This window comes from Amblyomma maculatum, chromosome 9, assembly GCF_055883805.1.
Source record: "Amblyomma maculatum isolate TAMU_Amacu chromosome 9, ASM5588380v1, whole genome shotgun sequence".
Lineage (NCBI taxonomy): Eukaryota > Metazoa > Arthropoda > Arachnida > Ixodida > Ixodidae > Amblyomma > Amblyomma maculatum.
In genome coordinates, this window is record NC_139352.1 from 63,102,888 (window position 1) to 63,120,712 (window position 17,825).

At 46.4% G+C, this 17,825-nt stretch overlaps 2 protein-coding genes across 6 annotated transcripts; one reads left to right on the forward strand and one right to left on the reverse strand.

The window, feature by feature from the left end:
• Positions 1–417: 417 nt before the first annotated feature.
• Positions 418–1,836, reverse strand: LOC146179198 (chitinase-3-like protein 2). The gene has a single exon (XM_084580144.1). It carries the CDS (start codon positions 1,834–1,836, stop codon positions 439–441), a length of 1,398 nt encoding a protein of 465 aa, XP_084436270.1. The 3' UTR covers positions 418–438.
• A 1,594-nt stretch (positions 1,837–3,430) lies between these two features.
• On the forward strand, positions 3,431–16,413 carry LOC146179199 (uncharacterized). Of its 5 annotated transcripts, none has more exons than XM_084578886.1 (6): positions 3,431–3,636; positions 5,050–5,079; positions 5,208–5,322; positions 9,726–9,867; positions 12,843–12,941; positions 16,127–16,265. In XM_084578886.1, exons 1-5 carry the CDS (start codon positions 3,558–3,560, stop codon positions 12,918–12,920), a joined length of 444 nt encoding a protein of 147 aa, XP_084435012.1. In that variant the 5' UTR covers positions 3,431–3,557; the 3' UTR covers positions 12,921–12,941; positions 16,127–16,265. The 5 variants fall into 5 exon arrangements, with proteins under 5 accessions (XP_084435012.1, XP_084435011.1, XP_084435008.1 ...); XM_084578885.1 differs by having other exon boundaries at positions 3,436–3,636; positions 12,843–12,960; positions 16,130–16,268; XM_084578882.1 differs by having other exon boundaries at positions 3,445–3,636; positions 9,726–9,859; positions 12,843–12,960; positions 16,130–16,413.
• The last annotated feature ends 1,412 nt before the right edge of the window (positions 16,414–17,825 follow it).

Genomic DNA, 17,825 nt, shown 5'->3' on the forward strand with positions numbered 1-17,825 from the left:
TTTTCATGCTTAGTCGCTATATATATTCGTTGAATGATTATGCTATGCCCTACAGTGCCCTGTGAACTTGCATGAGCATTCTTAATGAAGATAAGTCAACATTGTTATGACTACCATGAAACAGAAGGAAGCTGCAGGTCAGAGCAGAGCCAGAAGACACACCTCAGTCTCTCTGCCTAGGTGAGTACTGCGTCGCTGCTTTCGTTCAGATGCATATGAGCCGTCGTCTGCGGAACCGAAGATCATGGTAATTACTGAAAAAAAGTATAGTCGAAGGTTTAAAGGCAAGATACTCAATGCAAAGGTGTATTTGTTTATTCAGCATGGAAAAAGGAGAAGCATGGTGGGAGAAGGCTGAGGAACGGTGTTGACAGCCGCGAGAAGCCAATAAAGAGCCCATGCGGAAGACCCCCGTCCATTGTCATCTCGGACCAGCCCTCAACCGTGCACCAACTCGTGTGCTTGGCGCAGCAGGGGCCACGTAGCCCCGGCTTCGCCGGCATAGTCATCCATGGGCAGGTCCCAGACGGCGATCCCTGCCGTCTTGCGCATCAGGGACCTCTTCCCCTGAAGGCTATGATAGTCCTCGAGGCCGATCCATTGGTCTCCTAAACGAGCCATCGAGCAGCGCGAATAGGAGTGCATACCGCGGTACCAGGACACGTTGTGGGAAATGGCTCTCGTCACGTCGTAGTAGCTGGCCAAGCCCGACTGATTAGCGCGGCCAAACGGACGTCCGGGACCCAGGGCCCGCATGCCAGGCCTTGTGTGCTTCAGTCGGGGCCACTTCAAGGTGAACGTGATGCTCGCAAATGAGACGCTCATCATTGTCTTAGCCAAGAAGTGATCGGCAGATAGAGAGAGGTCGTCCAGCACAGAGGACAGGCCACTCTGGCCGTGGTTCTGGGCTCTGAATGGTGCGCGCATCGGGGTCTGACATGTAGTCATCGGGAATGAGGCGGGGTCTACAGTCCGATGCGTGTCAACGACGATGAAGTCGAGGTGCTTATATAAAGCGTGGACGAAGTAGCTTTCGTGCCTTTTGCTCGCCTTCCAGGGCAGGACCACGCTGACGCGGAGCGAGTCCCTCTCGAAGACGGCGCGCATGGTGTTAATGAAGGTGTTGTAGCTGGAACGAAGCTCCCCGCTCGGGTATTTCCAATAGAGGAGGAGACCAGCAACGCCCATACGTCGTGACCAGGCCACGGCGTTGTGAACGAAGGCCAGGCGCGACCTTCTGTCGCTGACCAGTTCCTCGAAGTCGGCGCTGTCTGATGGCTCACCTCCAACACAGGCCCACGTGGGAGTCGACGATCCGGTGAGCGTTACCATTGTCTGCAGGGCTTCAAAATCCTCGGCGGCTCGCCGGAAGCGCAGTCCGCTCGGCCCTGGATGGACACTTACGGAAACGAAGACGAGTGCGTCGCAGAGTTCTGTGGTGGCGTTATCGACGTCGAACCGATGCGGTGACCCCGATGAGACGCTGTAGTTGACGAAGCAGAAGACGGCGCGGTTCGCCTCTTCGCCGGGCATTTGCTGCATGACCATCTGGGCGGGTAACTTGCCTTCTTGCCCTGGGCCATTGTTTGAAGCAACGTTGGAACCCGGGCTTTGTTCGTCGGCGTCGTTGATGGACGTCCAGAAGTGCTCGATCACGGCCGACACGATGCCACCACAGGCGCAAGCTACCGTGATCACGCCGATCACTAGGAGGACCACGAGACAAAAGTTCTGATTGCGGAGCCTGTAGCTGAGTGTGGACTCTTGTTCGGCGAACCTCCTGGCAGCAGCACGTCGTTCACGAGACTCTGTGGTGTCGGCACTAGGGTCTCCCATGATTCACCCCGGAGGCGCACTGCTTCTTACACTGGATGGCAAAGCTTTCTCTTGCCGTGGAACGGAGGCAGAGCCTTAGAGGAAGGGGAATTGAACGATGACGTCCTGAGGCTAGGGCTGACTGACTGACGCTTGGGTCGGCGTTCGATGCGGCGGTTCCGATTCGCCCGCGAGCTGCGCCTGCTTTTGCTCCACCTGGCTCGCGACGCGTGAGGAGCTGAACGTTTTCTTCGTTCATCGGTGGCTATGCGTGGCTTGAGCACAACTGCTATCAGCAGTTGATTGGTAGCTGATAAATTTCGTTTAAAGGTTTAGTGAGAATAACCAGAGTCGTCGTATATAATTGTTGATCCAGTCGCACCATGCAATACAGTACACACACACACACACACACACACACACACACACACACACACACACACACACACACACACACACACACACACACACACACACACACACACACACACACACACACACACACACACACACACACACACACACACACACACACACACACACACACACACACACACACACACACACACACACACACACACACACACACACACACACACACACACACACACACACACACACACACACACACACACACACACACACACACACACACACACACACACACACACACACACACACACACACACACACACACACACATAGATATGCTACTTTGTCCCTTTCCTGGCCTCCCCTACTATTTGAAGTTGTTATAGCGGCGAAGAAATTCAGTGCATATGAAACCCTCAGAAAAGGGGCTGCAGAAAATTCCTTCCCATGTCACTCATGTGCGCAGCGAGACAATTTGTGCTTAACCACATTGCAAAAGTTGTGCGTGCACGATTGTACACTTGACGCCTCAGGGCTGCATGACTATAAATCAAATTAGGGGCCTCAAAGGGGTAGCTGAGAGGCAGGTTGAAAGCAATGAATGGGACGCATACAGCGATGCGTCTCTCATAGCCTGAGTCGCTTTGGGACGTTAAACCCCAAAAATCAACCAAACGAACCAACCAGACACCACTAAAATTGAAGGTACTTTCTGCATTAAACGCACTGGCATGCTTTGAGCGCGTTCGCTAGTACTACCGTGAGCCATAGCGGCGGACCCACACCCACAGTCATGGGCCACACTGGCTTAGTTAATCTAATTCCGAGCACAGCTACAGCAATTTCCTGTGTCATGCCAATCGTTTTGGCTTGTCTCTTCTCTTTAAGTCTCGTGTGCAATCTCCAGCTATGTCACTTGAATAATTAGAAAATGTTTTTCGTAGTGAACTAGCCGAATGAAATATTCGCCCATTATCTTTGCACAACACTGTTTAAAATTATGGCTGTCTTTATCAACAGAAGGTGTAAAACAAGTTAGTCCTCACAAAAAGAAAAAAAGAAAGAAAAAGGTCGAAAAACGAGGAATACGCAGTGCAAAACAACACTTGTCAGAGGGCTAAGTTTAGCGCTTTTGACTCGCTCAGTGGTTTTACATGGTTTAAAATGCAGCAACACGACAAAAGTACTCTTATCAGGCGCCCCTCGGAGACGCTTGCCATAACGCATAACGAGTTGTTGCCTGAGAAAGGCGCTTGTGTGCGACGTCCTTAGACTGATGCGGTATCGCTCCCTCCCAGCTCCGGATGTAGGTCAGGCGGATGCAGAATACACGATGTCGCCATAAGAAAGCATTGTGACGCCTGAACAACATGGTGTTTTTCTTAAACCTTAGGAGGCTGGCCCCTGTCGGACTTCTGATCACAGCAGTCGAATTGTTGATGGCGCGAGGTACCGTAAAGCTCACGTGGTCTCTTTTTCTTCGATGCGCTTCTACTCGTGTTTATTTTTTTTTGGCGACTAAGTTTTGTGGCTTCACGCAGGGAGATTTAGCATGTCTATTTGTATCCGCTTCTTGTACGCAAAAATGTGCCAACTTTCTGAGAGTATATATATATATAGTCTGCCGTGTTGACATAGCATGCGTGTTCGATAGGCCATCGATTGTATCCTACTAGGCGGTGGTCTATAAGGTATGGTCTCCTTTGTGAATGCGACGTCGTGGAAGTAAACCCAACCGCCACATTGACATGTCGAAAGAAACAATATGATAAAGAACCTACGTGACACTTATTGCAGGCTAAGTAATCCCGGGTGGTTGAAGTAGATACGAAGCCTTCCAATTGCTTCTGTCTGATGGCTGTCACGTTTCCTCTGGTAACCTAAAAGTTCAATAAATGAAAAGAGACGCATCTACAGGCTATAAACGATGCGGCAAGCAGGAGAAATAGAGGAGGATGGGATACGGAGATCGGCAGTGTTAAAGGTCTTTGCCGGTTTGAGCGAGCGCCATTTATTGCAAGGAAAATTATCGCTTTTCTGTGTCGACACTCAAGACTGCTTACCAACGTAGGTAAGTGGCATCAGAAAGTATAATGACGGATGCCAATTTCGCATGATTGCGACTTATCGGAATGCGGAGTTTTAGTGCTGAGAAGTGAAACGTTATCGCCTCGCTTGGCTCCTGCATATAGGATCTATTCTATCAAGCGCTGATTCTGCTGTGAAGTCGCTCCTTTCAGTTCTTACAGGCTTGCAAGCAGCCCTGTAAAATCGGGGATGAGAGTAGATGGTACGCAATGTTTCCGTTGTTATGTGCTCTGGTGTTATGCACTGTGACGCCATAATCTGATGCAGCGAATTGTACTCAAAGTCTCGATAAAGGAGGATAATTTTGTTGAAGATTCTGATTGACTTAGTGCTCACTTCTTACGACTGGTTAACAAATTGGGTTCCAATGGAAGGCAAGCGTAGGAAGGTGTGGCAGAAAGTTAGGTGGTCGGATCAGATTGAGAAGTTTGCGGATGTCATGTGGACGTCATGTGGACGTCATGTGGATGTAGCTATAACAGGGCCGGGCTAATTAGAGGGATAATGGAGAGACATTTGCCATGCAGCGGGTGTAGTTCGGCTGATGATGGTGGTGGGGGTGATGCTGGTGTTACAACAATTCTGCAAAATACGATGGCGCGCTGGTCCTGAAGTTGGAAAAGCCAGCGGAACCCCCCCCCCCCCAAAAAAAAAAAAAAAAAAAAGCAGACAATTGCATTAAGTAGCATCTAGATGACGCAGTATCCACCGTTCGTATCATGCAGTCAGTGAGTAAAACATAACTCATGCTCATTCATCCGATCTTCACTTCAGCTGCATGGAGTGAATGCTTCTACGACTCTGGTAAGACAGAAAGATGGTAAATTTATTTCACCTTATGTAAACTTTCGTCCGAGTTTTAATGTTCAGGTCGCATAAAGACGTCGGTTGGAACTTTGTTACTTTTTCCTCTGTTTTATTCCTTCCTGCAGCAGAGGACGCCAACTGCTCCCCGCAGTCACTGTCTCGTTGCTACGAAGACTACCGCGCCCAGCTATGGGGATCCGGAAGGCAGTCTGGCAGTGACGGCTATGCGGAAATTTGCAGGTTGGCACACTTGCACACACCAAGTGCCGTTTTGTGACCACTTGTGTCTCGGTTAAATTGTGCCATCCCTAGAGACACTATATGGCTACCATCTGCATGATTATTTATTAATTAATTGGCTCGCTCATTACTAAAGAAAGAGATACGCACGTAGTCGACTTACATTATCTCGAAATCGTTTCATTATGACTGCTGTTAAAACCGTCAACACAATTTATATTGCATTAGAAAAATTTTTCCAGATAATTTTCTAGTTATTATTGGTCCCCAAGAGAGTCTTCCCTCGTATTCAGAAATTATTACGAAGTGAAAGTTTTTGGTAAAACATATTAATAGCAGGCTCGGAAAACTGCTGCCTGCAAGGTCTCACATCGCATACGTTGTCTACGGAATGTTTACATAAAAGAAAAAAAAAAAAACTCACCGTTTTATATCGGGCTTCCTTATACGCAACTTTTAACGGGCACTGTGGCAGCAATATTATATATATATATATATATATATATATATATATATTGTAAAACAGGTATTGGGCTCTGATATGTTCAGCGCCTGTTGCTGAAGAGAACGACGACGAGCATGTTCAACGCGCGTGACGGGCAGGAAAGAAAACGACAACGAAGCTCGCTTCGACGCTCGTACGTGTGCTGACACGTCTCACGACTTATCGCAGAACGTTCCATTGACTGTTGACGACGTATCGCCCTGTGCAAGGTCTTCTACAACAAGTGGTAGAGGTGCCAGCAATCCCTTCAACCTGGAGCTTCGCAGCCGAGCTATATATATTGCAATTTTAACGCCGGTACTTACATGAATAACTGTCAGTTTTGGGACTGAATAGCGCATGTCACATTGTCGGCCTCGACTGCAAGCGGAGTGTACGAGATACACATTCTGACTGAATAATGCTTGAAACTGTTTCGTAGCAATATCTTTTTAGCATATAGCTTTTGTTGATTATGGCTACCAACATTTCTCAGGGGTCGGCTCTGTTTGAAACACGTTGAAGAGAGCTCAGAAAAGGCTCGTATGAACACGCGCAGCGAAAAATACTTGTCACATTCTTGCATTTTTTTTTCGCAGTTATTAATGCCGAGGGACAGGAAGGGCTAACGACAAATTACTATATATAGTGCTGGGAAAAAATACAGGATTTTTACAAACCTCCTGCAAAGAGTTTGTCCAAAAAGAAAATGGTCTTGTTTAAGCGAATCTTCGGTCATGCCATCGCGGAGGCCACCGTCGTTTACCGGACTGAGTTCACTAGTCTTTCTATCGTATTCCTATTTCTATCCTTCCGAATCTGTTAATGATGCTGCGCTAGCAGTTCATCTGCCTCCTCCAAAAACACTTTGATCGCCTCGGTGTCCACTCTTTCTCTCTGACAGTGCATAGATTTTTGGTTTATCTTTTTACATGCCTCACTAAGTCCAAATCTTATTTCGGCCATGCCCGAAAACCGCTAGAAGTTTTGGATGTTGTATAGAAATGGTATCGTTATTTCGAACAAAGTAGTTCGACTTTCAGATAGCTTGAACTTACAAGTAACGCTCATGAGCAGGATAAAACCATCGCTGAGGGAAAGAAAGCAAGAATTTCTGCTTACTTCACATTGCAATTTCTGCGCGTCATACGCGCTGCGCAATTATATTCCGAGATTCTGAGAAGTGAATTCCGAGCACGCGGCCTATTAAAGTCATATGTAACCATAAGAGACACTGAAATGTCGGATGACCCTGAAAAACTTGCCAATCAGATCAGCTTGGATGCTAAAGCTGAGAACATTACTTGTTCTGTCATTAGGTCATTCAATTCGCTTTTTTGTTGTTTTTTTTTAACACAAGCTTGCCATAAGGCATATTATAGAAACTCGTGTAAATTATTTTCCGTGAGGAACCGGAGCAGGCTCCCGCTCTTATCGTTGTCGGTGAGCCATTTATAAAAGTCCTCTTCCCTTGTTGTGGTTAGTCCCACTTCCCGCAGAATCTGTGTCCTTGATGCCCTTGTCCCTGCACAAGTCCATAGCAGGTGGCGAACATCTCCTCCTTCAGCTGGTGTGGAACACTTCGGGCATGTGGTTGGCCCGATGTCTGCTTGAGATTCCCATCGGCATGCTTCCGACGGGGTAAGGGCCGCTCCAGCTCTTATCCTTCTAAGGAAAACCTCCTCCAATCTCGTTAATTATGAGGGAGGTGGAATGTACACGCGGGAATGAGGGCACGTTTACTTTTCCTTAAAGAGAATGCTAAGATGGGAACAGCGGAGCGGGCATCAAAAGGGAGCCTGGAGGGGGGACGCATTAGTGTTTAGAACTTCGTGTGTGAGGTGGTTAACTTTTCACTGCTCAGCGTTCTCAGTATCGTCTTGTGTCCAGACTCCAATGTATCTGGATGCGTATCTTTGTTTTTTTTTTTTTTTATTGAGTGCGTGGATTTGCTGAGCTACACATAGCGTATTTGTCACTTTCTTCAGTTGTTTTATGGCGGCTAAGGAGTCTGTATAGATGTGGGCTTCTGTTATGGAATCTATTTTATTTATGGTCTCCATAGTATCGCGGATTGCATAGTGTTCCATCACAAGCGAGTCCGGGTATTCTTAAGCATATTCTTTATGTACCTTTAGTTCACTGTGTGTTGGACTAGTAGCTGCTGTTCTACCGCCATTCTTTAAAATTGATGCGTCCGTATATGCAATGCAGGTACCTGGAAGTACATCAATCAGAGGTCGAGATTCTACACTCACAATAGGCGATATTTAGCCGCACGTGTTTCCATCTGCTCTTTTTGCTTTTTCTTATGAAAACCACATCTCGCTGTTTAACCGTCTTGCCTTCCCTGACTGTTTGCCGGTCCTCAGTGTGGGTGCATGCCATCAGACGGTAGGGGAACTATAAGGACCGAGAGTTGCGAAATGAATGGAATCGAGCCGAATATTCCTATACCAATGCACAACCCGGGAAAAACTACTCGAAGTGTAACCCAAGTAAGAACCGAGACCTCAAGAATGACACTCGCAATTTGTGAATGATATGTGCCTTGGCCTTTGTTTGTTGGCTAAGCGCGCTTAATTTTTTTTTTTTCACACGAGGTCCTTATCTCATTCGACAAGCACAGACTTCGTGTGGTGCCTACCCAAATTGCACCACCTTTAGCCTGCTTAGTGGCCCTCAAATACGCTTCCTCACATGACTACTCCAAATAAAACGCGCGCTATCTACTCGTGTTCAACTTAAGAGCTCTCTCTGTTAGCTATCTTCCCTCTTTGTCACACCGCATTCGACTGGCACGCGTGGACCACTTTCTTAAAAATGTCACGCATTCGCTGACTCATACTCGCCCAACATGTTCAGGTAGCTTCCAATCGACTCCCGAGGATGTGTACCACTGGTTGTGTACTAAGCGTTAAAGCATGCTCGGCAACCATTTTTCTCAAGACGCTTCTTCAAAGCGTATCATTCAAGATAAACTGGTCACCAGCCACAAACAAAAATTTCGACCCACTGAAAATCATTGGGTACGAGGTGGCGCTTCGCATTGAACCCAGAAGCTCCCACGTGTGGCGAAAATGCGCCAACCACTTGGCGATCACAAAGGGCACAATCATTCGGATATGACGCAGCTTCGCTGCAATGGTTCTTTTCAAAGCCGCAATCTTTGAGCGGCTGTTTTCCCTGAGTCAAAGTAAATTTAACTTCGTCATCAATCCGACCATGTCCATCCCATGGAGCTGTGGTCACCCTGTCCCTGAGAACTTCACCTTCTCCGACCATTTGATTTTCTGCCATCCTCTGCTACGCTATACATTTCCCTTCTATTCACTCTAGTATTGTACGCGACGGACGGTCGTATTCTCCCGCGCCTGCGTTACGTTCTCTGGCCATGTCGATTTCCTTGTCTTAATTTTGACTAGAATACCATAACTCGCCTGACGTCTGTTCGCTTCCCCTTCCTTAAGGCATACATACAATTCCCAATTTGCTGCGCTGCCTTTCTGAACCATTGATGAGTTCTGGTGAGGTAAAGCTTTGATATAAGTAAGTTTCTTTTTGTAGAAATACCGCTATTTGTATCACTCACTCACTAGCGTACATACAAAATCTCACTAGCGTACATACAAAAAAGAACTTCACCTCTTTCTTAGCCTCTCATTTTTTATCGAATGGCTCGAGCTTGCGGTCAATACTTGACCTAGACCACGGACCTAGATAGATGGTCTTCATTACCAGCTCTTATCATTCGTCATCATTATAGATTAGTGATTGTTCTAAGGACGTAAACAATATTTTATCTTTCTAATATTTATCGCTGGTCCTAGTGTTCTTCGTCTCCTCCTTGAGTGTAAATACGCGAATCAGACTTTTACACATAGAGTATTCATCAAAGGTTTCTGCTCTCTTACAATAGTGACGTCAAAATGAAGAGCCCTTGTCACCGGAAGATAACTTCATGCCCGGAGGCTGTGCAAGCTAACTTCAGCCACCAGGAGAGAGGATACGAAACACTACGCGACATTGTTTGTGACGAACAAGCCTTCCAAGGTGATAATGTGAGCTAAGCGTTCGAATGAAATAGCCTAAATTTGCATTGTAAAATATATTTGTTTGTTTCTTTGTGTTAAATGCACAATCCTCTTTCTGTCTTAAAGGGACAGTTATCTTAGCGATACAACTTGCAGCTACCGTCTGCCACTACTAAGCACCGTCAGTACGCATGCTCAGGTCACCCTGAGGGCGCGAGATGGCGCCACAGAGTATTCAGCAAGCAAGGGCCAGTCAGCTAGTGCGATGTTGACGGCGCGCGGTATAGTAACGTACACAGTAGCGGTAAGTGGTAAGCGGTAAAGGTTAGACAAGGTGGGAGCAGCGTATTGATTTCTAGTAGAAAAAAGATAATGCAGTGCACGTGCAGGTAACCTATGCGTGAGTAGTGAGACACAGGAAAAACCGAAACATAAATTTGTGGCGAAGCTCACGTTTCCGCTCCTGACATAAGATCCCCGTAATCAATTTGTGCAATGTGAACTATGCGCCTCACATAGGTGACCTATGCATGAAGCTCCGCACTAATTGCTACGAGCCAAAGGGCGCAAAATAAAAACGAGAGATGATTACTGTTTATTTTTTATTGTACACGGTAATGCGAAATTTGAGCGTAGCTGCTTACGTCACAAAAACTCCATCGCTGTCAGTGGCGTGAGCCAGATCATGCCTTTAAAAGGGGTTATAGCCAGGGGCATGTATCCGTTCTATCAACGGTATAGTCCTACAGTCCACAGTGCTTCCGATTGAGCAGCGACAGCTAGCGGCCAATCAGAGAAATGCTACATGCGCTAGTTCTCTGTGGTTCTGTGGCGTAACATATTGGCGTTGTATTCTGGAACGCATAAAATGGTATTCGAATACATTAGAGAAAACTAACACCAACCATTATTGTTTTTATTTAAATATTTCAACTCATATTACACTACGTATCTATTTATTCTCTGCGTTGCATAATATCACGTTGTGTATTTTCTCTTTGGTTGCTTATTGAAGTTTATTTTCATGGGATGTCCCAGTTGCGGTCTTGTACCATGGGAACTCTCGCTGTATACGTTTGTAACTTTGTTTGGATTCCCTAATAAACTTTCAACTTCAGCTTCAACAAATTTATGCTAACCAATCTTTTCTCCACCAACTCGATCTCTTCATCAGAAGTTAATGAACTAAGGAAGTATGCCCTCTCCTAGCGCTTAATAGAATCTATTTCTAAGGGCTCATGGTTTTTTGCTGATTTAACTGTGCCTAAAATTTCGGTCACATCATCTACTGACTGCTAACATGTGGGCTCATTTGACGGACAAATTTTGAGAGGAACAGACAGAGCAGTCACAGATTCAACTGTTAATGCATAGATACCGCAACAGTACATTGTGCTAGCCGCTGATTTCTGGATGCACCTTTTTTTACCCACGTTCGGAGCATCAGAAAGGGCGACGAGATTTGCAGGGGCCACAGCTGAAGGAGAATATTGTGATAGATTAAACATGCGCTAACTACATCGCTCTGATTTAGACTTAACAACGCACGATGCAGCAGTGTTTGCTTAGCAGGATCCAGTTGGCAGACCCTATTTAGAGTTAACGCACGAGGCAGCAGTGTTTGCTTAGCAGGAGCCAGTTCGCAGACCTCATTTAGAGATAACAACGCACGAGGCAGCAGTGTTTGCTTAGCAGGAGCCAGTTGGCAGACCCTATTTGGATTTAACAACGCCCGAGGCAGCAGTGTTTGCTTAGCAGGAGCCAGTTGGCAGACCTTATTTGGACTTAACGCAAGAGGCAGCAGTATTGGCTTAGCAGGAGCCAGTTGGCAGACCCTGTTTAGAGTTAACAACGCACGAGGCAGCAGTGTTTACTTAGCAGGAGCCAGTTGGCAGACCCTATTTAGAGTTAACGCACGAGGCAGCAGTGTTAGCTTAGCAGGAGCCAGTTGGCGGACCCTATTTAGAGTTAACAATGCACGAGGCAGTAGTGTTTGCTTAGCAGGAGCCAGTTGGCGGACCCTATTTAGAGTTAACAACGCACGAGGCAGCAGTGTTTGCTTAGCAGGAGCCAGTTGGCGGACCCTATTTAGAGTTAACAACGCACGAGGCAGCAGTGTTTGCTTAGCAGGAGCCAGTTGGCAGACCCTATTTGGAATTAACAACGCACGAGGCAGCAGTGTTTGCTTAGCAGGAGCCAGTTGGCAGACCCTGTTTAGAGGTAACAACGCACGAGGCAGCAGTGTTTGCTTAGCAGGAGCCAGTTGGCAGACCCCATTTAGAGCTAATGTACGAGGCAGCAGTGTTTGCTTAGCAGACGCCAGTTGGCAGACCCTAGACCCTATTTAGTCTTAACAACGTACGGGGCAGCAGTATTTGCTTAGCAGGAGCCAGTTGGCAGATCCTATTTAGAGTTAACAACGCACGAGGCAGCAGTGTTTACTTAGCAGGAGCCAGTTGGCAGACCCTATTTAGAGTTAACAACGCACGAGGCAGCAGTATTGGCTTAGCAGGAGCCAGTTGGCAGACGTTTAGAGTTAACAACGCACGAGGCAGCAGTGTTTACTTAGCAGGAGCCAGTTGGCAGACCCTATTTAGAGTTAAAAACGCACGAGGCAGCAGTGTTTACTTAGCAGGAGCCTGTTGGCAGACCCTATTTAGTCTTAACGTACGGGGCAGCAGTATTTGCTTAGCAGGAGCCAGTTGGCAGACCCCACTTAGAGTTAACGCACGAGGCAACAATGTTTGCTTAGCAGGAGCCAGTTGGTAGACCCTGGTAATTTTCCTTTCTTTTTTAGTCGCAAAAACAACCAAAGAAAACAGTAGGAAGCGGGAGACGAAATGTCAGTCCCAAAATGCAGCTCTATGACACAAAACAGCGCTGCACAACTTATACTCCAAACCTGTGTCATAAGAGGGAAATGTTATTTTGGCGGAAATTTGCGGTTTTATTTTCTCATCGTTTTCTTCGGTTCCTTAAATCAGTTCTTAAATGCCCCATAGGCTATCTCACCGCCAAGTGGTGCCAAGATGGATCGCGATTGCAGACTTGCGAAGACGAACTGCTGCTACCGTTTCTGACAGAAATTTCTCTTGAAGACACAGATAATTACGGATGCCGGTGAGTTTTCCCTGAACACGAAACAGTAAACGTCGTACTGAAATCCGAGAGTGGAGCAGTAATAAGCGATGAGTTGGCACTGGGGTAGAACACAATTACAGAATGCTGCGGCTACAATATTGTGAACTATAGGGTAAAGTAGACACTAGGAGGACTGTGCACTAGCCTTCGGTGCAGAAGCTTATGTCCATTAAACTGTTTAAGCAACGGCATTGTAAACATCGAGTACTTCTCTTCCATGGAAAATCAAGAAAGTGTTTCTCCATATCAGTAGCGGTGGGCTTCTACATCGGGCCATAAGTGACGTGATGAAATAGAAGTAGAAAATGACATAAGAAAAACGCACCGTAACAGGGGCTTGGAAATGGTTTCGATCATTTGAGACCATCTGAGTTATATTTGCGCCATTCCTTCATTTAATCCAGATAAATTTGCTAAAGTCACTGGAACGGGAAAAGCACCGCGTTCGTTTTCTCTTCGATGACGTGCCCGTGAGAGGCTACGCGGTCATTTACGGCCATAAATGGTCCGCCCCGCTTCTTTCTCGCGGCCGACAGAACGCACATCATGCTTAGAGTGTCGTCGCGATTGCTTTTACGTGTTGAAAAAAATCATGCGCAGCGTTTATGGTCGCAATGATATGGCGCCACCAAGGTACACACAACATGAGTAAAAAAAATGATAATAATTGATTCACAGGAAGAGAAAGGCGCAGTATCTGTCGCACTTGCTCTGTGGACACCTGAACCGCGCCGTAAGAGAAGGGAGGAAAGTGGGAGTGGAAGTGGAAAGAGAGAAAAGGGAGTCGGTAGTGGAGGGCTACGGAGTAATTTCGACCACCTCATCACACATTAAAGATCCCCAGGTGGTCGAAATTACTCCGTAGCCCTCCACTACCTACTCCCTTTTCTCTTTCCACTTCCACTCCCACTTTCCTTCCTTCTCTTACGGCGCTGTTCAGGCGTCCACAGAGCACGTGTGACCGATACTGCGCCTTTCCCTACCTGTGAACTAATTATTATTATTACTGTTATTATTAAACATAAGAATTCATACTCCTACAGGGATGCGGCAACACGCATTCGAGGTAAGCTTTTCTGTTTTGACAGTGTATACAATCTTCCGATAGCCTCGCTATAATTTGGGCTTCCACCGCCTCCCTTGTCAACTGGTCACGATAACTTCCTATTGCTATACATTCACTGTACAAAGGCTGGCAGGCAAGTGATGAAGATAACGACAGGAGTGACTGCCAACCTTTGTGCAATGAACGTGTAGTGATAGGAAATCATCGTGACCAGTTGACAAGGAAGGCGGTGGAAGCTCAAATGATAGCGAGGCTCTCGGAAGATTGTATACACTGTCCAAAAAGAAAAGCTTACCTCAAATGTGAGTGTGTTTACTAATGTTATGTGTGCCTTGGTTTAATTTTACATCCTCCAGTATATGTACTGACTGGACAGGCAAGAAAAAATCAGTTGTCAGGCAGCGCTGTGTTGGTCGTTGGCCTATATGTTTCTTCACCTTGTCCCGTTTATCGCGTTGTAGATATGGAATGAAGTATTTTACCACTGCAGTTGCTTCTTTTCTCCGCGACTATCCTAATATAAAATTGTTTCGTGTTGAAGGTGCATTGAGGTGCATGTACCAAGGCTGGATAAATCATTTAAACTAATTCATTATTTTGGTGAATTTTTAGTTTTGCTTCGTTTTAACATCACTCCTAGCATTTGCAATTCCTCCATTTTTTGCTCTTTGCGATGTCTTTTGCCGGTATTTGTTCTTTTTATGAACAACGTTTGATTCCTGGAGGACTTCGAATTCAGTGTATTATAATTATTGTTAAAAAAAAAAAAAAAAAACGAATGTTATGCTTCTTTAAAGGCCTGTTTTTCTGCCTAATAGAACATTTGTTTAACATCAGCAGTTGCATCTTGCCTGTACTCACCTATGGGGCTGAAACGTGGATGCTAACCAAGAGAATTCTACCTAAGTTGAGGACAACCCAGAGGGCTATGGAACGAAAAATGGTAGGGGTAACATAGGAATAGGAAGAGATAGGAAGCGTGCAGAGTGGGTCAGAGAAATAACTCAGGTTACCGCCATTCTAGTGGAAATTAAGAAGAAGAAATGGACATGGGCAGGACATATAGTGCGAAGAGAGGATAACCGATGGTCGCTGAGGGTAACAAACTGGATTCCAAGGGAAGGAAAGCGTAGCAGGGGGCGACAGAAAGTTAGATGGGCGGATGAGATTAAGAAGTTCGCAGGGGTCAAGTGGATGCAGCTAGCACAGAACCGGGTTAAGTGGAGAAATATGGGAGAGGCCTTCGCCCTGCAGTGGGTATAGTCAGGCTGATGATGATGATGATGATGATGAATTTGGATTAGCTCCGTCGTTGTTAAATGCTATTATTATTTCATTTGCTTAGAAATATTAAGCAGCACAGGCGTTAAGGAAATAACTGTATAAGCGCAAAAAATGTGAACAGTGGAGCGGGTACGTATTGCATTGTTCGCATTTTTTTTATCCAGGCTTTTACCTTTGTTTGCCTTGCTGAAACCCTTTTTGGCAGCCCTTTTTGCCTAATTAGCAAGAGTGTAGCGCTGTACTTCACTCGTTGCTGTAAAGCAATCCAAATTTGTCGCATACGCGTTAAGCCATGTAAAATTCACACCTTACTGTCGTTTCAACTGCGCAGGACCAAATATGGCGGTAGGCTGGAGCTTAATTTTTAGTGACTGTAGTCGGAGCTGCCGCCGACGGTCGCGATACTTTTCCCGCTCCAGTGACTTAAAATAAGGCATGCATGCTATCTGGCCGAGTGCAGCCGGCTTATGCTAGCGTAGTGCTGGGCGAATATTCACCAGGTGGCGTGACAGAACTCAAAATGCTTTCGCATTACTGCCCCTAAGGAGATTGCAGTGCACCCCTGGATGTTTTTACTTAAGCCAGTACATATTCTAATAAAAGAACAGGTAAGCTACATATTAAGCAGGTGAATTTGTTTGATATGCGAATTTAGATTAAGCTAAATAATCAAGAAAGCAAAGATAACCACGACTGGGTCAATAGTGTCGGAAAACTCCAGCGCGCATATTTTAACAGAGCGGTCGAAAATGAAAGAGTACCTTTGGTGGTTACAAAACAGGCACTTTTATTTCCCAGGCTTTTTCGTGCCGCTACCACGTGCTACGACACAGCATTCAGGCCGGATTGCTCGATATCTTTGGAATCTGCCAGGGCAGCTTTCATGAGGGGCCAGAACGCTGTTCTTCTGCTCACCGGATGCTACACCTCTTCGTCACCATCCTTCGGTCACCGCCAGCTGCTGCTGGCTGCCACGATGCTATTGACTTTGCGACTAGCTCGCAGGTCTGATGTGCGATAATTGCCCATCGTCAGCCACCGTTCAGTTGCAAAATAATAAAGTGAATTTTCTCGCACCGAAAGGCGTTGCTGCTCTGCAAGTATTATTGTGTGGCAAGTATTAAAAGGACTTAATTGTCTTAAACGGGCAAAAAAAAACAATTGCAGGTCGGCTTTTATTACATATGCATGCTGCTTGGCGCGAAGAGACCGGCTTTTATTAGTTAAAGAACCCCAGGTGGTCGAAATTTCCGGAGTCCTCCACTACGGCGTCTCTCATAGCCTGAGTCGCTTTGGGACGTTAAAACTCACAAACCAAACCAAACCTAGATATGCTGCTTGGAGCGAAGAGAGCGGCTTTTATTAGACATGCTGCTTGGCACGAAGAGGAAAAACATTCTTAATGTAAACTTTAATAGTCTGATCTCATTTTCAGCCAAAGAGCGCCATTTTTAGCAAATAACTTTCTAGTAAATCCTGGCCATCGTATCTACGAATATATACGCACAATCCTCCCTGGCCGTGCTGCTGAATTTAGGTTAAGCTGTTTACTCTCAGACCCTGCAACCCTCGATAGCAAGAGCCAGCAGACCAACGCTGGCTTATCCAGCGCGCGGTGGAGGCCGCGGCATCCCAAAGGTTCCCCGCCGACCTCCTCTAAGTCAGCGCAACCGGTCCTTTGCCTGTTTGCGGTCCTTTATTGCGCCTGTTTTTGGGCGCAATAAAATAGTTCACCACCACCACTACCAGTAAGGATCCATTCTCTGCCACATTCCCTTTCAACCTTTACTTGCTCACGCTACTCCTAGATTATATGCTATCCCCCGTCGATACCACACCTTATACACAGGCATTCTAGTTCACTATATACAAGGGTGACGTCACCCTCTGGGTTTCAACAGGCAGCGATGGTGACGTTGAACCTGCACTGCAATACCTTGAACGCCACGTAGCTGGAGACCTCCGTCTTGTCTGCCATATACTACCCGACAGTGGCCTGCTGGTGATGTTTTTCTCGCAATGCCCATGGCAATTCAGGACCATTAATGGTATCGCCTCAGAAAATGAATTGCAGTGGCCTTTAAGCGCGATTTTCATTTGGAGTGCTTCTTTTCGTTCGCCACTTCGCGCTCGAGTGGCGTAGGAATTGTGGTGCTAAACAGATGCCTTTTGCGCGATCATCACTTCACATATGACGGGTTCGTGTGCTAGCGTTCGATTGCTTATTTGCGGCTTTTAGGTTGCGCATCTTTATGCAGTTATGCTCCGGCAGATTCCAGCCTTAGTAATAACTCATTTAAAGGGTTGGATGTTTACTTTTTGGACGGCTGCTATGTAATAACAGTGGGCGATTTTAATTGTGTTATAGACTCGTACGTAGATGTTCAAGGCCCTGGTCGAGGGAGACCGACTTGGAACGCACGTGAACTGCAGCGCCTGGTTCAACATTTTGCGCTTGTTCATGCCCACGAACTCATGCATGGGTCGCGTTTCT

Bases quoted from the DNA above. Each gene is read 5' to 3' on its own strand.
- LOC146179199 (XM_084578882.1), top strand. From the start codon at position 3,558: ATGGTGTTTTTCTTAAACCTTAGGAGGCTGGCCCCTGTCGGACTTCTG. The intron at 5,323-9,725 runs GTTGGCACACTT...CTCTTACAATAG, and splicing joins GGCTATGCGGAAATTTGCAG to TGACGTCAAAATGAAGAGCC. The intron at 9,860-12,842 runs GTGATAATGTGA...AATGCCCCATAG, and splicing joins TGACGAACAAGCCTTCCAAG to GCTATCTCACCGCCAAGTGG.
- LOC146179198 (XM_084580144.1), bottom strand. From the start codon at position 1,836: ATGGGAGACCCTAGTGCCGACACCACAGAGTCTCGTGAACGACGTGCT.